At 35.7% G+C, this 21,784-nt stretch overlaps 1 protein-coding gene and 2 pseudogenes across 3 annotated transcripts; 1 reads left to right on the forward strand and 2 right to left on the reverse strand.

The window, feature by feature from the left end:
- The first annotated feature begins 1,733 nt into the window (after positions 1-1,733).
- On the forward strand, positions 1,734-3,784 carry LOC120140171 (membrane-anchored ubiquitin-fold protein 3-like). 3 transcript variants are annotated; one of them, XM_039155191.1, is made up of 3 exons: positions 1,734-2,134; positions 2,716-2,886; positions 3,613-3,784. In XM_039155191.1, exons 1-3 carry the CDS (start codon positions 2,005-2,007, stop codon positions 3,663-3,665), a joined length of 354 nt encoding a protein of 117 aa, XP_039011122.1. In that variant the 5' UTR covers positions 1,734-2,004; the 3' UTR covers positions 3,666-3,784. The 3 variants fall into 3 exon arrangements, with proteins under 3 accessions (XP_039011122.1, XP_039011121.1, XP_039011120.1); XM_039155190.1 differs by lacking the exon at positions 3,613-3,784 and adding an exon at positions 3,255-3,597 and having other exon boundaries at positions 1,739-2,134; positions 2,716-2,881; XM_039155189.1 differs by lacking the exon at positions 3,613-3,784 and adding an exon at positions 3,260-3,597 and having other exon boundaries at positions 1,774-2,134.
- A 22-nt stretch (positions 3,785-3,806) lies between these two features.
- Positions 3,807-5,650, reverse strand: LOC120140170 (annotated as a pseudogene).
- A 1,532-nt stretch (positions 5,651-7,182) lies between these two features.
- LOC120140129 lies at positions 7,183-11,702 on the reverse strand (annotated as a pseudogene).
- Between the last annotated feature and the right edge of the window lie 10,082 nt (positions 11,703-21,784).

Below are 21,784 nucleotides of genomic sequence, written 5' to 3' on the forward strand. Positions count from 1 at the left end.
TTAGAATTTTACCTTTAATGGGGCCTTCATTCGACCGTTCTAATATTAGATGGGTTTCGGTTAAGTCGGTCATCAATGGTGATGACCGGAAGGCGGAGAGCCACCGACGTACGGCGGCGCTAGGGGGAAATTTAGACTTTGGTTGAGTGGTTTAGGAAGGAAAATAAATTTTTTAGGGTTTTTTTAGGTCGTGATCTAGCGTTTAGGTAGAATAAGAGAGTGTGGGGTTCCATCGGAGTGGAGACCGACCACCAAAGTACGGTAGTCGACCGGGTTTTGGGGCGATGATGGCTCGGTCGAAGCTTGCGTGGAGAGATTGAGAGAAGAGAAAAAAAAAAGAAAAGGGGGAAGATAATAACAATGGGGGCTAGGTCTTTTTTTTACTGGCTAAAAGTTGTATATATAAGCTATAAAATTGTAAAATTATGCTTAAGACATTCCATGTTTTCCTTGTTTTATAAAACAGTCACTAAACTTTTGCGAAAAACCACGTTGAAGCCCTTTAACATTTAGCTAGTTTTTATAAAATGGTCATTAAATATTCACATAAAATTGTGTTAAGGTCCCTCTAATATTTTCCATTTTTTTACATTTTAGTCGTCAAATTCCTATATTTTGTTTATTTTATTATTAGTACTTAAGTTTCATTATTTATAAGTTAGTCACCAACATGCTATTTTATGTTTTATTTCTTTCTGATTTATGCATTTTACTTTATGGTATTTTATTTTAGCCACTTACTTACTAACATTTTAATATTTATCTTATTCGAACTAACTTACTAACTTTTATTTATTCGCTTTATTATTATACTAACTTTTATTTTTTTACTGTTATACTAACATTTTATTTTTACTGTACAAATTAAACTTTTTAAATTTACGTAATTTATTTTGTTTATTTATTTACTATTCGACACCTAAATTTTAAAACTTAATTTTTTCCCTTTAATATTCCAGTATTTTATTTCAGTCATTTTCCATTTTTTTAATTTAATTTTTTTGTATTTACCTTTTTAGTATCTTAACTTATACCTTATTTTGTTTTTTTTTAAATATGAAAAAATGTCTTTTTGTGAGTGGAATCTATGGGAAAGTATCCTAACTACAAAATAAATGCATTCCCGAGGATTGTTCATACAAAATGATGTATTTTCTCGTATAAAAATAATTATAATATCTTTTATTTTTATCTTATGGGCTCTTTGATCTTTTTGACCGATTGCATTTCTTATTTTAGGTTGCTTTTGGAAATTGACGTCTTTTTAAATAGATTTGAATAAATAGAAGGATCATAAATTAAATATTATTTTCAAAGTTTGAAATTTTTAATATTTAAACAACATATAATCGTTTAGGTACCAAAATTTGGGCGTTGTGGGGGTGCTCATTCTTCCCCGCACGTAACCGACTTTCGAACTCTTAAAAATGAATCTTTGGTAAAACGCATACTATTTTTTGTCGTTTAAGGTTTTCAATCTACCTAACTTAAATGTTGGTGGTGACTCTAAAATCAAACTATTTTTTAAAATTGAATTTACCGCCTTCTCCTAATTTAAAATTTTCAAGTCTAACAAATCCCCGAGGAAACGTTATGATAAAAATAATATTATATAATGGAAGCTTTATTTATCTAACTTTTTTTCCATTCTTAGTTGGTACTAATGAACTATCTAAAAAGCTGGAGGAGAGGATGAGGGAAAGGAAACTGGACAGATACGACGACGTACCAAAGAAGTAAAGCAAAGGATGTTTCTTCTACCGCTTCTCGCAAAGAAACATCGATTGAAACGACATCGTTTTAGCAGAGCGGTGGAGGCTTATGAGATGGCAAGCTCTCTTATCTTTCTTCTTTGGTTCACCAAACACCCATCTTTTCGAAAGATCCATACTAATAAGAGAAAACTTGGAAAAGCGGGCTCCAAATCTATCAACCTGAACCTAGAAGTATTGAAGCGGTTAAAGGAGGTGGTCTGCGGGTAATCGGAGGAGAAGCTGAGTGGAAATGCCGGTGGAGGATTTGGTGGATATAAAGTTCAGGCTTTATGACGGATCGGATATTGGGCCGTTCCCGTACTCGGCGACATCCACAGTCGATATGCTTAAGCAAAGGATTGTCTCTGATTGGCCCAAAGGTTTCCTCTTCTGAATTAGTTCCATTTCGTTTTATAATTGCTCGTGAAGTTTTTTTCTGTTGGGTTTTATTCACTTACATTTTTGGAAGATTTCTGGTAAATTTTGGTTAAATTTGGAATGATTTGCTATATAGTATACAATAATTTTGGAGACAGATTAACAAAGCAGTAGGGTTTGCATTGGAATGCAGATCCTCTGGAATTAGGGTTCTTAGGTTTCCGGACGAAATTGTAGCCTTAGAAAGAAGGAGATAACCTTTCTATATAGTATCTTCATTGTTGATGCCATTGGTGTATTCTTTATTTTCGATTTGAAAATGGTTAGTAGAACTGCAGTATGTTCTTATGAATGTAGATTCAGTGGAAGGCTAAATTTAGCTGTATAAACTGTAAATGCATGTTATTGAAATGTTCAAAAAATTGATGTTATCTTCGTTCTTTTTAACTACAAATATCGACAAAGAACAGCATCCACTCGCTCCATTTGTTACCTATGAACAATCCCAGAAGGAAGTTTTTAAGGTTAACAGTTTCGAAATTCATTTTAAATTATCTTAGATGCAGTCGTTGCCCTTCCTCAGGTAAGACGATTATTCCAAAGGCAGTGAATGAAGTCAAACTGATCAGCTCGGGTAAAATATTGGAGAACGATAAGACTGTTGGTCAGTTTCAAGTTCCCTTTGGGGAAGTAGCAGGTGGAGTTATTATAATGCATGTTGTAATACAGCCAGCTCTTGCAAAGACTAAAACAGGTATTTTCTATAACTGACCACCAGTGATTGCTAAAAGCCGAAACTTTGAGTATTTACATTGATGGTTAATGAGTATGTTGCTCTGAGTTATGATGAACATATCAGAGGTCATCTTTGCTTGTATTCATGATAAAGAAATCCCCCTAGCCATTGCTGCATCATTCCATAATTCTTTGTGCTGATAAGATCCGTTATTGGGATTGCATTTCGTCTTTTAGGTCAATAATATGCAAGTCGATGACATTGTACAATTATAATTAGTGCACCTTTACTTGCTGTTAAGTAGAACTTTATCCAAGTGGTGGACATCTGCATTTTTTAATACTTCATATGTCAAACTCATCAACTTATACTTGGCTTTTGGTCTGAACAGAAAAGAAGATTGATGAGTCACCCAGAAAGATTGAATGCTCATGCTCCATTTTATAAAGGCAAACGTGTAGAGTTGGGAAATTGTTTACACTGGTAACAATGTTTAGGATAGTAAACATCTGGCCTTCCTGCATGTACATCGCAAAGTTGTGTACGAATTCACAATGGAGTGATGATGATGCACATTGGTTTTTTCTATGATTTGTGTAGTAACTTTTCGGGTTGTTTCCCGATAATAGCTTGAATCATTTGAAAAGTTATATAGAGTATGTAAACAAGAAACGTACACCAAATTGTAAGATATGTCTATTGTATAAATGCTATCTATTACTAATAAAAGGCCTTCTAGTGCAGGTGATGAAAACATTTTAACCCTTCGTGCATTGTGGTTCGATAAGAACATCTAAGCGAAATTCATGGTTATGGTCAAAGGAGATTTGAGTGAAAGAAAATGACAGCTGAGGATGTAAACAAGCTTTAAAAGCTGATAATTATCTCGTACATTAGCAAATTAGTAAGAAATACAGATTCTAAGAAATGCCTACAAATCTTGATCTGAAAAACTGCAATAGGAAGGGAAGAACAGGGCAGGACAAAGTACCTTAAATCTTGCTTAGAACTTTCTCAGCGGCTGCAATAGTCTTTTGAATGTCTTCTGATGAATGTGCCAAGCTTGTAAATCCGGCTTCGAACTGTGAAGGTGCTAAGTATACACCTTCTTCAAGCATTCCCCTATAAAAGCTGGCAAATTTTGCGGTATCACTCGTCTTTGCATCATCGAAGTTGTGAACAGGCCCTTCTGTGAAGAAAAATCCGAACATCCCCCTGATATGCCCTCCACAGATAGCATGTCCCGCCTTCTTTCTGGCATCTAAAACACCTTGAACAAGTTCTCCGGTGATCTTATCCAAGTATTCATAAGTTCCTGGTTCTTTCAACCGCTTAAGGGTGTGTATCCCGGCTGTCATTGCCAATGGGTTCCCACTCAAGGTCCCAGCCTGGTACATAGGCCCCGCTGGTGCCATCATTTCCATGATCTCCCTCCTTCCTCCATATGCACCAACAGGCAGACCACCACCAATGATCTTCCCTAGTGTTGTTAAATCTGGAGTTATGCCAAAATACTCCTGTGCCCCACCATACGACAAGCGAAATCCGGTCATCACTTCATCAAATATGAGGAGAGCACCATTTTCCTTAGTTAGGCGCCGTATGGCTTCAAGGAAGTCAGATTTAGGCGGAATGAAGCCAGAGTTCCCAACGACAGGTTCAAGAATAATCGCTGCAAGTTCACCTTTGTTGCTGTTAAAGAGACTTTCGACAGCTGCTATGTCATTGTAAGGGGCCGTTAGAGTTTCAAAAGTGGTTGCTTTCGGGACACCAGGAGAGTCAGGCAGTCCTAGGGTAGCCACCCCACTACCTGCCTTGACAAGAAACGGATCGCCATGGCCATGGTAACAACCCTCAAATTTGATGATCTTTTCTCGGCCGGTAAATGCACGGGCGAGGCTCAGCACACCCATGCATGCTTCGGTACCTGAGTTTACAAACCGAACCATTTCAATGCTAGGAACAGCTGAGATTATCATCTCAGCCAAAACATTCTCAAGAAGACAGGGAGCACCAAAGCTGGTTCCCTTCTTCATTGTTTCGGCCAGGGCAGCAAGCACCTGCATACAGATATATGCAAATCCATGGTTGACATAATGCATCATCATCGACATTGCATCCAATACAACAAAATGAAAATTCAAATCAAAATGCATATGAACTGATGGCATTGTTAAGGACTTGACCTCATCATCTGCATGACCGATTATCGCAGGGCCCCAAGAGCCAACGTAGTCGATTTACTGGTTACCATCAATGTCCCACATGTGAGAACCCTTGACAGAATCAATCACAATCGGTTGTCCACCAACAGATTTAAAGGCACGCACGGGAGAATTTACACCTCCAGGCATCAGATTCTGACCAGACATACTAAACTCATTATCAATTCGATTGACCCAAAACATACCCAGATCGAAAAACCAATCAAATGGCTTGAATTTGAACAAGATTCAAAATAAGAAAACAGAAATCAGAAGAACAGAAGGGGGAGGAAGTGAGAATTACATTGGCAGCATTGAACGCTTCTCCCGATTTTTGAAGGGTATAATTCTTCTTCTTATCTTCAACAGAAACAGTCATCTTGAGGCGGAAACAGGACGATTGTGAAGAATGAAGAGGTTTAGAAAGGTTGGAAGAACAGGATAGGCCTACCCCAACTCCAATTCCGCTGATTGAAGCCGCCATTTTTGCTCTTTACTTCTCAGTGATCTTCTTTTAGGCAGTCTGAGGAAGAAGATTGTAGATGGTGAAATTGTAAGAAAGATTAGCCAATAGCAAACCGGATTGGGTGGGAAGCCCACTAAATGGACTTGGGCCATTACAATCTTTGGTTGTGACCCGAATCATATTTGGTTCGGTTCGAAAATTTTGCAATACAATTTTCTTGATAAAAAAATTACAATAGGAATAAAATGAAGATATGGGGTGGCACGGTATAGTTTTATGGTACAAAATTTAGTGTTCGTACACTTGTACCTAGAGAACCCATGAAACATTTTAGATGCTAAGATTGTGATTCGAATTATAGTTGGTTTGGTTTGGTTCGGTTCGGTTCAAAAAATTTACAAGAAACCTGTTTTATAAAAAATTAAAATTGAAAGAGAATAGAGATTTGTAATGATATGCTACATGTTTATTGTGTAGGGTTTATTGTATAGAGTTAGTGTGCTTTTTACATCTCTCTTGTAATATTATTGGCCAATATAGTGAATTTTTCTCCAACTATGATTTTTAATGTAATAGTTTTCTAATTAGGCCGTAAATGAATCAAGATTGAACGAATAAAATTATGTTCGCATTTGTTTATTTATTTTTGACGGTGTTTATGTTTAATTTGTATTTATTTAAATTTTTAATATTATATTCGTATTTATTTATTTATATTTGATAGTGTTTATATTCATCTATTTAGTATTTATGAACATATTTATTTAATATCCGAAAAACGAGTAAAGTTCTTAAGTTCCTTTAGCATCCGTCCAGCACTCTCTTTTTATCATTTTTATTTGCAATCAAAAGAAAAATGGTGGAACTATGCCACTACTCCTTAATTTCCTTAAGCTTTATAGTTTAAACTCCAAAGTTTACCTTAAGTTCGATTTAGTTCATACCTTCACCAATATTTAAAATATAAAAAAAATAAAAGGAAAAAGAAAACCGAATAAAAGAGCTTATAAACGAGTCAATAAACAATCTTATAAGTGAACTTATTTGTGAACATAAACAAACCGAACAAACCCCTGTTTGTGTTCGTTTGCTTATTAAATGAACATAAAAGATTTATTCATACTCGTTTATTTAGCTTAATAAATGAACATAAACGAACGGTTCATGAATAGTTTGACGAACACTCTATTCATTTAGACAACTAATTCCAATGTAAATATGTCTTTGTTTTCCTTTCTCTTTGATTTGCGATCAATTGTTTATAGTATCTTCCATAATTTATAACACCAAACATGTTTATACATACAATATTTATGTCCAATGCATTTGGACATAAATTTGATACATACGTAAACTCTCCAAATACAAATACGACATATATACCCGTATCTAACACTTACTGAGTTCGGATAACAAGGCACCTACCTACCGAGATGGCAGAAAAATTACCAGCACTAACCAAAACACGTATGTCAATGAAGTGAACTCACCAACCAGTCCCTAACCTGATGTTACAGAAAGAATCCAAAATGTGTCATCTTTGGTTGCTTGTTAACAAAATGGGAGAGTGTACATCAAACACAAGGATGAGGGAAATGGAAAATGCGTCGTTACAGGAAATTATCGATACGAGGCAATCAGCGTTCAGGAGATTTCATCTTCTCCATCATCATAAACTTTGTCAAGCAACTCTTGAATGGTATTAGACGCATCCTACAGTGCCATCCATTCTCAAATTTTGATGAGCTGTCCCATCCAGGGAAGAAACGAAAACATAATCAGTTTAGGACTGAAATGGTGACTGAAATGGTGCATGCCGGCTAGTGCGGTATCGGCAACAATGGTTAAACTTTTGGCTTCTTTATCAAGTAAATCATTGAAAGAAAAAACATAAGGAAGAAAGAATCTAAGGAATGAGAAAATGCAATAAGAATGGAAAGATGGTGGAGAGGACATAACCTTTAGCTGCTTTCTCAAGTTTTCCTGCTCCTTGTCTCTCCGATCCCTCTCCTCCGAGAAAATGCTAATCAGACTTTCATGTTCAATGTTCAGTTTGTCGATGTTTACCTGTGCCGCTGTCAGCCAATAAAATGACACAAGAAAAAAGATCATAAGTGTAACATAGCAACTCAAGATGTACTGATGTCAGGATAATAAGGGCTATGTTCGACTTCTACAACAGTCACCCTTATTATCCTGACATCAGTACATCTTGAGTTTCACGATTCATCGTTCAATCAATTTGAACGGCCAGTCCGACTTCTACAACAGTGCTAATCACAGCAAATTATACAAGCAAATTATAAAACACAATACAAGCTATGTATTGTCATTGTATTAGAATACGAAAGGGATCATACCTCTATTTCGAGTGATTTGGAGCTGCTTCTTTCCTTCGGCAAATCATTAAGCAATCCGCCTTGATGCCCTCCTCTGAATTTCTCTAATCTACAAGAAGAAGATCTTTTAGTCGAAAGACGATTCATAGCAGAACTGATGAAGCCTAATAGATAGGTTTGGAAAGCACCTTTTTTCAATTCACAATTCTCCTGCTTCAACTGTGCCAGTACATGTCCATTCCCATATCCACCATCAATTTCATGAAATTCCGTACATTTTTCCTCTGTTTTTCCAATTCGAGGGTGAATACATCTTGTCTGAGTCTGACAAGATTCGATTGCTTCTAGAAGTATTCTTCGTGTTCAATTTAGTAGATTTTTTTGGATCATGATCGGAAGCATCTACGGGATTAAAAAGAATGAGATATATCTATCAGGGAGTGTGCTTAAAGTTCACAGCTAACAGAAACACATACATTGTTAAATGAAATACAAGGGTGGACATAAGAGACAAGGTGACATACCTTTGGCTAAAGAATGATTTATAATCTTCTTATCACGTCGTGGGGCATAACCGATTCTATGACAATTGGTGTGCCTAACAAGAAGCGGTCAATATTCATCAGATATGACTTTAGGAAAATTGTCCTGAGATCGAGAAGCAGCATTGTTACCAAGGGTATAACTAGAAAGGAACAACAAACCAGTAATTCTTTTGCATTTGTACTAGTTGAGCTTCAAGTCGGGCAAGAACTGTTGTACGCTCGAAACCCTGCTTATCATGAGCTGGCTCAACAAAATTAGCTTCCAAAACACCTGTCATAAGCATCAAGCTAATTATAATTGTAATGGCATAATGACAAAAAATGCCCCTAACGTTAAATTAAATAGTTACTTTAACCATTGTTCTTTTTTTTTTTGGAGTATTTTGGCCACCAATGTTTCATTTTGGGGCAAAAAGGTCTCTCAGTGGATGTCAACGCTCCAAAATAGAATTTTTTTTGCCCTAAAATCTAAAATGAAACGTTGGGGACCAAAATGCTCCAAAAAAGAATAAGGGTTAAAGTGACTATTTAGTCAAACTTTAGGACCTTTTTGATCTAAAATTAGACGTTGGGGCCAAAGTGCTCAAAAAAAAAGAATAAAGGTTAAAGCGACTATTTAATCAAACTTTAGGGACCTTTTTGACCTAAAATGAGACGTTGGGGCCAAAATGCTCCGAAAGTGATTATTTAATCAAACGTTGAGGGTATTTCGTTGGCATTATGCCAATTTTAATCCGGTAAAATAACTAGTAGTTTCCAATGAACAATACCTATAGCTCCACGACCTTCGCTCCCAGTAGAATTCCAAACCCTCCAAAAAGGCTGGAAAAGTGGGTTAAAGAAGACATTAGGCAGTTCATAAAAAAATTTCAACACTATGGAAAATGAATATGTGAAGAAAATATAAAGAAAACCTTGATGAGCCGATTCTTGTGATAAATATTGAAACCCTGAACATCAATGTGATGTTTGGCATCTTTCACAAAACCAGTGATCACCAAAGCAGACAGCTGATGACAAAAATGCAAGAAACCAGTGTAAGACAAGCATAGACTGTAGTTAAACAGAACAGATAAGTTTTAGTAAGCACTGGGATTTGATTGATATGTTACCATCTCAGTAAGCATCATATCGTTAACTATGTTGTGGTGTTCGACATCTTTGAAGCGTAAAATGATTCTGAAGTTAGGAGGAAGTCTCAAATAAAGTATTGATGCGTAACTCTGCAGAGTGAACACAGAAAACTAAACCAAAATCAAAATTTTAAAAGAAAAAGAAGCAAAACTGTGCTTGTGGATGCTACTGCAGGCAATGCATCAAATCATGTACAAAGCAAGTAAAGCATCCAAATTTTTAGAGATCCTCCACCATGCTTGAACCAAGAAATTACCAATGACCTAACACAAAGTTAAGGCATCATAAAAGACTGGCAGGCATTACTTTTTAGTTTTTTTACCATTAAAAAACAATAATTATTAAAAAAGATTAATAATAATTACCCTCAATGAATGTTTATATGTCAGAAAGTGCCTAGAGTTGGGAAACTGTGTTGCCATTTGTATATTATTCTCATCTCGGTTAACACCTCTGAGTTGGATATCCTGCCAACAATAATCCAATTAAAGGTTTTAACACATTCTATTCTGCTTGACATTTAAAATTTGTAAATATCGAAAAGAATCCAAGACATCTGAGACATACATGTGGATCGCCAAGAAAATCAAGTTCCAATAATCCTCGGTCATCCTCCCAGAGATTATATATAATAATCCGTGTACCGTGATCTTTCATCCGATTGAACTAAAAGCAGGAAAAGGATTTTTTTTTACCAGAATTAAACTATACGACAGCTCAAAGCATAATGAATATTCCAGCTTATCAAGTGCTAAACTGAGAATTTGCAAAAAATAGAAAAAGAGATGAAATGAGACTAGGGAATGCACTGAGCAAACCGAAAAGCAACATTAGAATCAGAATTACCTGTCGAAACAGGTCCGCTTCACTGGAAAATGGAGACCACTCCACTATAGTATCCAAATTCCTATACCAATCACCGACAGTAGATCGTATAATCTTGTTCCATTCTTGTTGTTTCCGTTCATAATCTAGCAGTTCATTTCAATTCACACTGTGATTTAAGGGCACAACCAGAGCATAGTTTCTGTAATAGCTTATCAACTATGATGGTGACTACAAGCATATTCATCCAAATACTATAGTAAGCTCTAGTTGGCATTACCATGGGTACCACCATGTCTTCCTTTCTTGTGCTTGTCAAAAATGTGTAGGATACCAATGCTCTGTGTGGGGCTAAAAACAAACCACAGAATTTTATTACCATTTGCAATAACAAAACAGAAATAAAAGGTCGTTCTGGTGACTGATGTATCGAAAATAAAAACAAAAGCATAAAATAGAGTAAAGATATGCATACAGAGAAAACATATGAACATAATCACATATATACTTTATCTCAATTACTTTATATTTTCTTCCTCAATCAAAATATTCATAGAACAATTCATATTTACTCAATATAAAAGCATTCGTCCTCTGCTTCAACCTTAAAGACAGTGAAGCTAACTCACAACAGAAGCTTCACATGCATATTTCCATTCTACTATTCTATTCAAAACAAGTCTGTCTATCTTGGGCAGTCGAGAACATTAACCTCTAACACTGAACAAAAAGTGTAATTACTTTGTTTGGTCTACCATACAACATTCTCAAGCAAACGAATTACAGGTTTACTTAACATGCAGACTGCAGAAAACTTATTTGACCAAACAGTCCAATAAAATAAACATTTACTTCCGAATGCGGAACACTACCACAAAGAATCTAATATTTGCATTAACAAATGATTATTCTAGCCCAGAAAAAGAATTAAGAAAGACCAACTGTTTTCCATTTTTTCCACAACACCGGGAAAATACAGTAACATCTGCACCAAGACTCATGGTACTCGTCTTGAATCCGTTACCATCTGTGGAAAATGAATACAAATATAAAATGCTCTATGCGGATGCCAAAAAACAACTATGAAGTATCCTTTTTTTTTCAGAGAGCGGAATCAGTAAATACATTGTCCAATGGTGTTCGCTACTTTGCTTTTTGCTGAATATCCAAGAGACATGCATTGACGCATTTTATCAGGATCCATCCCACCACCATTATCTGCAATGACATGAGTAAATTTTCGATATTTAACAAGTCATCAACACAACATTGAAAACCTTGATTCTTTCAAGACCATATAAATATGTAGCACTTGACACATGTAGAAATGAGAACTAAATATGGGGGGCGCAAACTTCTAAAAAATACATAAAAAAAATTTTAAAAAAAATAAAAATTTAAAAATACATAAAACTTCTAAAAAATTTAAAAAGGACGAACTTAGAAAATTCTAGGGCGGGGAGGGCAAAACAGATTTTCAATAGAAAATACATAAAAAATCTAAAATATATGGTAATTTTAAATTTTCAATTTAATGTTCTTTAGTCTCTAACTTATGCTTTAACTCATCAAAATGCAGAACACTGTCTTACTTGCCTAGCCAATCCTCAGCGTAACATTCTTTACACTCTACCTCATGGTTTAACTCATTAAAATCAGAAAGAACTGTAGGTCAGATGAGGACTATGAAACCAAAATAATATGCATCAGTAAGTAAGGTAAACAGTGTGTCGGAACCGTCTTTCGGTTAGATCCAGAATTGGGCTTCGACTTGGAAAAATAGATTAAGAGTCGCCACCGATCATTTATTTTAAAACAAATGGGTTGCTCGGATACCTTATTTCTTACATGATCTACGTCTTACCAAAGATGTGTCGAATTCGGGAGTTGGTTACAGTCAACGAAGGGTTAGCACCCTCGAACTGCCCTTTCGGTACTACGTAATTTCCAGTTGTCTTAAATTAAAAAAATAGTTATTTAAAGTAAAAGGTAAAATAACAATCCAAATTACTTACCAAACAATTTGAAAGTGTAGCCTTTAAATGTCGAGAACGTGATAGAGAAAAAAAAGTAATGAAAATAAAAACGGATGAAATAAATAAATTGATATAAAAGGGAAAAATAGAGTAAATGAACTAAAGATAAAGACATAAAGAAGAAATATAGATATAAAAATAAAGAAAATTTATGAATAAAAAAAAAAGACAAAAACTGAGAGTCCATATGTGAAATAATAAAAGAGAAAATCGCCTCAGTGACCAAAAAAAAGTTATAATATACGATTTTAACCAACTTTTTTTGGATTTGCCAAAATGACCAACAAAATCGCAACGCGAAATAAAAATCGCAACGCGATCCCCAGAATCGCAAATCAGTTTCCAAAATCGCAACGCGATTCTTGAAAATCGCAATGCGATAGTACAAATTCGCATTGCGATTTTCTAAAATCGCAACGCGAATATGAAAATCGCAACGCGAACACATAAATCGCAACGCGTATCCGTAAATCGCAACGTGTATCCGTAAATCGCAACGCGTATGGGTAAATCGCAATGCGTATCCGTATATCGCAACGCGTATCCGTAAATCGCAACGATAATCCGTAAATCGCAACGAGAATCTGTAAATCGCAACGATAATCCGTAAATCGCAACGAGAATCTGTAAATCACAACACTGAAATTTTGGGTATATAACACTGAAATCATAAACTAAATCCCTAAATCGCAACTCATTCCATCTCCATCTATCACTCTCTCCGGCGACATCCGTTCCTATATCCAACGACATCCTTCCCAATCCGGCAACAGGTTTTAGTTTCGCAGCTCGTCTGTTTAGTAAATTAATTTACAACCATGAAATCATCTAATGTTGATCATGTTTGGATAGATTTGTGTTTTGGAGGGTCATGGGATAATGTTCATGGTGTTTACAATATATGCCTTTACCCATGAATCTTCAACTAAAATTGTCTTTACAAAAGTTAACTTATGAAACTCTAATGCTACGTGTTTCAAATAAATTGAATTTAGAGCCCCTAAGTGGATTTAGGCTATCTTATCAGAGAAATGGTAAAGTTTATTTGTTAACCGACAATGAAGATGTTGAACGATTCATTGCTTACATTAGTGTTTCACAAGATGATGTTACATTGTATGTTGTTGAACCTAGAAGTAGTATTGTTGGGTCAGTAGCGGGTAGTAATCAACTAAGTTTTTCTCAAAACCCACAACCTTTCTCTAATCCAAATCCCAATCAACTTTCAGCACCAAATTCCGGTTTTCGTATTGACCAGTTAGACGATGATGAGCCAACAGAAAAAATTGTGAGTACTAGTCAGTATTCGAAATTTGGTCTTGGTCAATATCCGGACTTTGATATTGGTCAATACACGGATTTGATGATGTTTCAGAAGAAGAAACAGACCATGCGTGTAATGATATTGATATTGGTCAATACCCGAATTTTGATGATGAAACAGCCGTTGCCGAAGAATGTATTGTTGATGATAATGAGGAGGAAGTTACGACTGTGAATGAACATGTTGAACATCCATTCTGTAATTCATATAATCCTGAAGAAGAAAAAGAAGAAGAAAAAGTCCCCGAAGAAAAGAAAATGCCACGGGCGTATAACTGGAATATGCCAGAATTACTTCAGATACCGGAAGAAGAGTTGATAAAGAAAGCAGTTGATTGTTACACAAAAGTTATTCGTATCAAGAAAGATGATTGTTTTGATACAAAGGAAGACTTGAAGATAGCTTTATATACGAAATGTGTGGAAGATGGCTATCAACTAAAAGTTAACAAATCAAGCAAAGATCGTTTCGAAACAAGGTGTATGATTGACAAATACTGTACGTGGCGTATGATTGCAAAGAGAATAAAAGATTGCAAAATGTTTCAAGTTAGGACTTTTATTGATAAACATACATGTTCAAGAACCCAAGTTTTTCCTCACCATAGACAGGCAAACAAAAAGGTGTTGGGTGGTTTTCTGGCTGAGTTAATGTTTTTGAATGGCAGGGTATATCGGGGACATGAAATTATGACTGACATGAATGCTCGGTTCAAGATTAGTATATCATATTCTCAAGCTTGGAGAGCCAAATGTTATGCCTTGGAATTGTTGAGGGGGTCGCCAGAAGCATCGTTTGCCCAACTGCCGGCTTATTGTCACAATTTAAAGCTGAAAAATCCTGGGTCGGTAACTCATATCAAAACATATAGAGATGGACGCTTTGAGTTGTTGTTTATCGCCATTGGTGCTAAGGTTAGTAAATCAATATAATTTTGTTGACTCATTTTTGTTAGTTACATGCATTTCACATTTAAATGATTATATTTCTTGTGTATATTATTTTGTAGATTCGTTCGTTTATTACTTGCATGCGCCCAGTTATTAGTTGACGGAGTACATTTGAAAGGTCGATACCTTGGAGTAAACTTATTAGCAGTAGCCATGGATGCTAACAATGGGATATTGCCAATAGCTTACGGGGTTGGCAAATCTGAAACCTCTGATTCATGGACATGGTTTATGGGGCATCTTAGGGATTGCATAGGTCCTATTAGCAATCTGACAATCATATCCGATAGGGCAAACTCAATTGACAACGCTGTTAGAAGGTGTTTCCCAGATGCTTTCATGGACTTTGTGGTGTTCATTTGTATAGAAATCTAAAATCAAGGTCTGCTGGTATAAAAAAGCACAAATGGACATACTGGAAGGCTGTAAAGCTTATCGGGAAGTGGATTTCAATAAGCATATAAATTGTTTAAGACGTGTTTTGCCTCAGTGTGCTCAAACACTAGAAGATGTCGGGTTTGAAAGATGGTCAAGAGTACATCAACTTGGAGCAAGATATGGTTTCATGACGTCTAATAGTGCAGAATCAATCAACGCTCTAAGTCGTCATTCCCGGAAATTACCCATTACTATGTTAATGGAGTTTTTTCGAGCCTCTATTCAACAGTTGTACTACAAGAAAAGAAACCATGCAGGTATTATTTCTTTGAATTCGTAACTTATCATATATATATTTTACTAAGTATTGTTTATTTAAATTTACAGGAACATTGGAACATCGTGTTACACCATGGACTGAAAAAAGATAACGAAACGTGTTGTGAAGTCAACGTCATGGAGAGTTGAACCATGTTCAAACACTTTGTTTCAAGTACTGGATAATAACTTAAATGGGCTAGTCGATCTAAATGCAAAGACGTAGTTGTATGAAATGGCAACATCTGGTTATCCGTGTGGCCATGTTATAAAAGTTGCTCTTCATTTAAACCAAGATGATTCAAGCGCATACGCTATGGATTGCTACACTACAGAAGTTTATCGACAGACTTATACCGAGATTGTCTACCCTATTCCACATCCTTCTGAGTGGGACATACCAGATGACTTACAAACAGTTTTGCCACCAGCCATGGACAGAAGGCTACCTGGCCGACCAAAAGTCACGATCGTATACCGTCTAAGGGTGAAGAGAAGAAGAGATCGACATGTAGTCGGTGCAAGGAAAGTGGTCATACAAGGTTGACATGTGGATCACCAGTGCCATCAAAATCATCTTTTCCTCTACCAAAATATGGATCCTCATCAAAATCCAAAGCTCATATGGTGTCAAGCAAAAGGTAATCATCTTTAAAATCCCAATCACAATTGGCTTCACCTTTTGGGACTGTTAACTTAGGTGATTTTTAAATGCAAACGTTGTATTATGTGGATTTTATGTGTGAACTTTTAACATTTTCAGTTGAATTAATGACTCAGGCCAACCATTTTGACTTAACCAACTCTTGTTATTCAGTTGTTATCACTATTAGGCATGCATTTGACTATCGCAACACGGAAATTACAATCGCAACGAGAGAATCGCAATGCGAAATGAAAATCCCAACATGAAAATCGCAATGCGGAAATGAAAATCGCAACGAGAGAATCGCAATGCGAAATGAAAATCGCAATGCGAAATGAAAATCGCAACGAGAGAATTGCAATGCGAAATTATAAACGCATTGCGATTCTCTCGTTGCGATTTTCATTTCCGCATTGCGATTTTCATTTCGCATTGCGATTCTCTCGTTGCGATTTTCATTTCGCATTGCGATTTTCATTTCGCATTGCGATAGTCATTTTTGCCTTCAACATAATGCAGATTGAAATCAACAAAATCAACCATTACATTTCAATCAATTAAACAAGCACAAATAAGAATTATGTTTGCATCAATTACACAAATCAACTTTTACAAATCATCTTTTACAAATCAATTAAACAATCAAAAATAAGCAATAATTCTTATTTCCGATCATCTACTATTGAATCAACTTTTACAAATCAATTAAACAATAAAAAAACAATCAATTAAACTATTGAATCAACTTTTGCAGCCATACATCATTTTCACGCAGTTCACTTCTGAGATTAACCTGCAGAAACCAAACATTTGCTCAAACAACACTTTCTACACATCTAAAACCTACAAACAGCAAATTATTGAATTCTAGGTACTTAACCAAACATTTTCAAACCAAAAGTATATAAACTTACCAATTGTTTATGGACATTTTTATAACGCGGATGCAGGTAGGCAGCGTCTCGTATATATCGATTTAGCCATATAATGCCGAAACCACAAGCCTACTGCAGCTCTATCTCTATCGGTGGGAGGTAGATACTTGATGCTTCCCGTCGTCAAACGCTCCAACGCCAAGCATACGAGAGGACCACAATCTCCTCTGGCTCCGCTCGTTTGTTGTGGCGCGGTCTCGTCTCTAATAACTGTAATATTGAGCTTCTTTGGCTTCTTGTTTCCAGAACGAGTCCAATAATTGATCGCATCCAAGAATTTAGCCAAATGAGGCTCCATCCCTTAATAACATCTCTTAAATCAGCCAATGATATGTAATTTATCATGCTGTCATACACTATTGTCTTAAGGGATGGGAGCTGAAGCTCGACGAGAATCCAATGTTTACGTTCCAAAACAGGGATAAACACCTGCAATCATAAGTAATAATTCATTCATTTGCGCACTTATTTCATAAAACCTTTAAACTGAATCTAAATAAATACTAACCTTATCGACCTCCCACCATGCAGGATAAAGTTTAGCTTGTCCATTGCCCAAATCAAATGATTCATCTCGTGCATTCTTCAAGTGAACGGCGTGAAAAGACGTCGGCATAATTGTATATCGTATATTTTATTTTTCTTAAGTTTTCTTATTATTAGAAGACGTGTCACCCACGCATCGATATGCTGTTTTACAAAAAAGACATATATTAGTGACTTACATAAATTTAAAAAAAAATTAATCAATTGAAATATAAGAAAAATATAAGACTTACCCCCCCATCGAAATAGCCATTGTCTTCGACCCCTAATAATACGCCCCACCAAGACCGATCAAGCAACAAATAGATATCATCGGTGAGCTTGCATATGTCAGTGAAACACCCCTGGCTCCGCTCATGTAGATAAAAATCAACAGCGGTCTTAGCCCAAAGGGTGTTATCCAGAATTGTGTCCGGTAGTTGTTCCCTCTCCTCTTCAGATACCGGTATGGTACTGGCCGGTAACTCATACGAGAGCCAACTTGAATCCATCATGTCCGGCACGTCAGAGGGTTTCTCAAGAAGCCTACATATGACGCCATGTGAATCGGGCTCTTGAATGGTGGGAGGGACCTCTTCAATGATGACAGTGGCCTCTTGAACGGTGGGAGGGGACTCTCGAGGAATGATAGGGGGGGCCTCTTCAACGATAGGAGTGGACTCTTGAGGGATGACAGGCGAGTCGGGCTTCTTCTTGCGGTGTCTTCGCACTATTGGGGTGTACGGAGACTTAATAGCACGTGCACGCTGTCTGATGCGTGAACTCCGTCGTGCAAGCATAACCCGACGTAAAGCATCCACTCTATCGGGCCGCTAAATAATTAAATACAAAATCAGTAAATAAACAGACATGATATTTAAACAGTGAAAACAAAGACAAATATGTTTCAAACTTGCATTGTATTCACCCAAGTCATTATTCTATCATAGTTCACAAAATGCATCAGATAACAAAGAAAAATATGTTCAAACTAATACCCTGAAGTTAGTATTTGTCTTTGTTTTGTCTATTGGTTGAAGTAATGCAATCCATTCAAGTTTCAATTTGCAGAAGAAGAAATAGTTTACTTTCGCAACACGAAACTTAAAATCGCAACGCGAAACCAAATCGCAACGCGAAATGAAAATCGCAACGACAGAATCGCAATGCGAAATGAAAATCGCAACGAAAGAATCGCAACGCGAAATGAAATCGCAATGCGATTTTGGTTTCGCGTTGCGATCTTGTCGTTGCGATTTTGGTTTCGCGTTGCGATTTTAAGTTTCGTGTTGCGAAAGTAAACTATTTCTTCTTCTGCAAATTGAAACTTGAATGGATTGCATTACTTCAACCAAAAGACAAAACAAAGACAAATACTATTTCACAGTGTTAAAGAATACACAGTTTAGCAGAATTGGCAGCAACCGAACAAATTTACTTTCAACCAAAGACAAAACAAAGACAATACTATTTCACAGTGTTAAAGAATACACAGTTTAGCAGAATTGGCAGCAACCGAACAAATTTACTTTCAACCAAAAGACAAAACAAAGACAAATACTATTTCACAGTGTTAAAGAATACACAGTTTAGCAGAATTGGCAGCAACCGAACAAATTTACTTTCAACCAAAAGACAAAACAAAGACAATGTAACACCCCCAACCCGTATCCGACCCGGATACGAGTCCGAAGTGTCACATGGACTTTTTAAACCTTGACTCTTAAGAAAAATCCCGGGAAATTTAAAACTTTATTTAAAACAAAATACAGACTTTATCAGAGTGCTCGTACTTAATGACTTATTACATGCCAACACTTTATACATAACCAAAACATACTTTGTAAATATTTCTGATCTGATCTTTTGGTAAGGAAAACTGACCTGTCTTGCCCCGCATCACTCCTTACTCTTCTCGAAACCTACGTGTGAAACAATCACACGCTAAGTCGAAGACTTAGTGAGGCATAACAACTTATAATGCACTTTAAAACCTATATTGATACATGCATGTTCTGTTCTATCATGTTACAGCAATTTCATGTATTTTTCATATCGTATATAATCATATCAGATTAATTGCAGTAAATACATACATACGCATAATTCATCATTAACAGTTTATCATATAATCCCATACTATTTCAATCAAACACTATACACACACAACATCATATCATTTCTATAGCATTTATCATACCACTAACTTATATTTGTTCATATCTCTGGATTAGCCCATGTACATATGTGAGAACTATCGATATGTGAGTCTATAGAGGTTGTGCACTATGCTGTCACCACAGCTCGTATAAATGCACCGAAGTGCCCCGTAGAATTGCACCGAAGTGCCCGTAGAATTGCACCGTAGTGCCCGTAGAATGATGTCCATAAGGACCACGTAGAATTCCTTAAGAATCATATACATATACTATGGATCAAGTATGTGTCTTTCAAGACTTCACACAGGTTCCAAAGGATATACATATGTCCTAAAGAACCGAATAAACCCTCGACTCTTGGCATGCCAACTATACCCCTAGCTCTCATGACACATAACATGGGCGTTATCATTTATTTCATTTCAAATATACACATAAACTTGCAATTCACTTTCACATATCACGTATCACATAGCTTCTTTTCATATGATCACATAGTCACGTAGTTCACTTACCCGTAGATCATTTCCATATAATTCACATGTCACATATGTCATGTTTTCATATAATTTCTATCATTTCTCACCCAATCAACTGTATTCATGTAAACATACTTATCATATCTTGTTCACATAAGATCATATACTTCATATAATATATCGAAACACTTAGAACATTTTCACGTAGCTTATAGTCATAAGTCTTATCTCATAACATATACTTGTTTTCACATATATATATATATTTCATATCCGTTCTTATACCATCACATAATTCATTTAACATCCATAACATATTATGTAACATTATAATAGAAATACCTATAAGTCATATCACTTAGAGCACATATATACTTATAGTCACATTGCTTATATCTTGATCTTATGCCTTCTCTTAGACCTATATATATATATTCACATGTTCAGGTAATCCACCATTTCATCACATAATTATGTATTCATATAACTCATTTCATTTCATTTCATATCTATATATATATATATCCTCAAGATTTATCCTAATATAAATCATATAGCACTCTTATAATTCATATTCATATTCATCTATGTCAGACTTATAAACACATCTCACTTCTATTATTTCTTTCTGTATAATCTAATTTGTTTACTTAATTCAATTTCATATAACTCGTATAATCTTCTCATATAACTTCACAAATTTCTATCATTCAACCTATGTGTTATAGCTTTATTTAAACCTATGAATCTTTCCCATCTAGCTTATCTTATACGTTCATCTTGTCATTTATGTTCAAATCCCCTAGTTAGTGTACTATTTTCACTTCATCCTATAGATCAATATTATCCAGCTTATTTCACTTATCATATAATAATATAATTATATTTTACTATAACCACATAGTTTATATCTCATACTTCGCTTTCTCATGTTCACCTATATCATGTCATATGGCTCATATCTTTCTCATGCAGTCACATAGTTCAGTTTCACATATGTATATATATATATACATTATATAGCACATACTTCTCATAACATTATATTCAAAAGCATGTCAACCCATATATTCATGCATACATACAATTCATGTCATTCATATACGTATAATCATATATTCATGCATTCTAACATAGGAAATAGACTTGTCGCAAGTCTTGTTTCCATTTAGCACCATAAACTAACTAATATGCACTCACCTGGCCTCACTAGCCAATTCCAATCTCTTATCTTTCCCTTGATCGATCTTACTTGCCAACGTTCCGGAATTGCTTTATGCGTAGAATCTACATAAATGTACATTTCGAGACCATCATTAGATACCTACACCTTGTAATTGGATACTAGCAACTTCAACTAACTTATTAAACCCATATTCCCAATTTTCCTTTAGGGGGAATCGGTTCCCCCCTATGGGGGTATCGGTTCCCCCATGACATACTGGAAATTCTTGTTCGTTTGAAGGGGTATCGGTTCCCCTTGAATGGGTACCGATTCCCCTTGCCCAGAAATCATATTTTGAGCTCGAAAATCCTTCATTTTCAGTTCAACACATCATACTTCATTCCCTTTAATATTCCTAACTTTCATACACATACTTAAACTCATTTCTACTCCATAATCACTTCTTTAAACTCAAAATTCTCTCTTCC

Source organism: Hibiscus syriacus, unplaced genomic scaffold (assembly GCF_006381635.1).
Source record: "Hibiscus syriacus cultivar Baekdansim isolate YM2019G1 unplaced genomic scaffold, ASM638163v2 tig00110782_pilon, whole genome shotgun sequence".
Taxonomy (NCBI): domain Eukaryota; kingdom Viridiplantae; phylum Streptophyta; class Magnoliopsida; order Malvales; family Malvaceae; genus Hibiscus; species Hibiscus syriacus.

What these genes read in the sequence shown, in the direction of transcription:
- LOC120140171 (XM_039155190.1), top strand. Translation starts at nt 2,005, where the DNA reads ATGCCGGTGGAGGATTTGGTGGATATAAAGTTCAGGCTTTATGACGGA. An exon ending in TGTCTCTGATTGGCCCAAAG is followed by an intron (nt 2,135 to 2,715) that starts GTTTCCTCTTCT and finishes GCCCTTCCTCAG; the next exon opens with GTAAGACGATTATTCCAAAG. An exon ending in CCAGCTCTTGCAAAGACTAA is followed by an intron (nt 2,882 to 3,254) that starts AACAGGTATTTT and finishes GCTTTTGGTCTG; the next exon opens with AACAGAAAAGAAGATTGATG.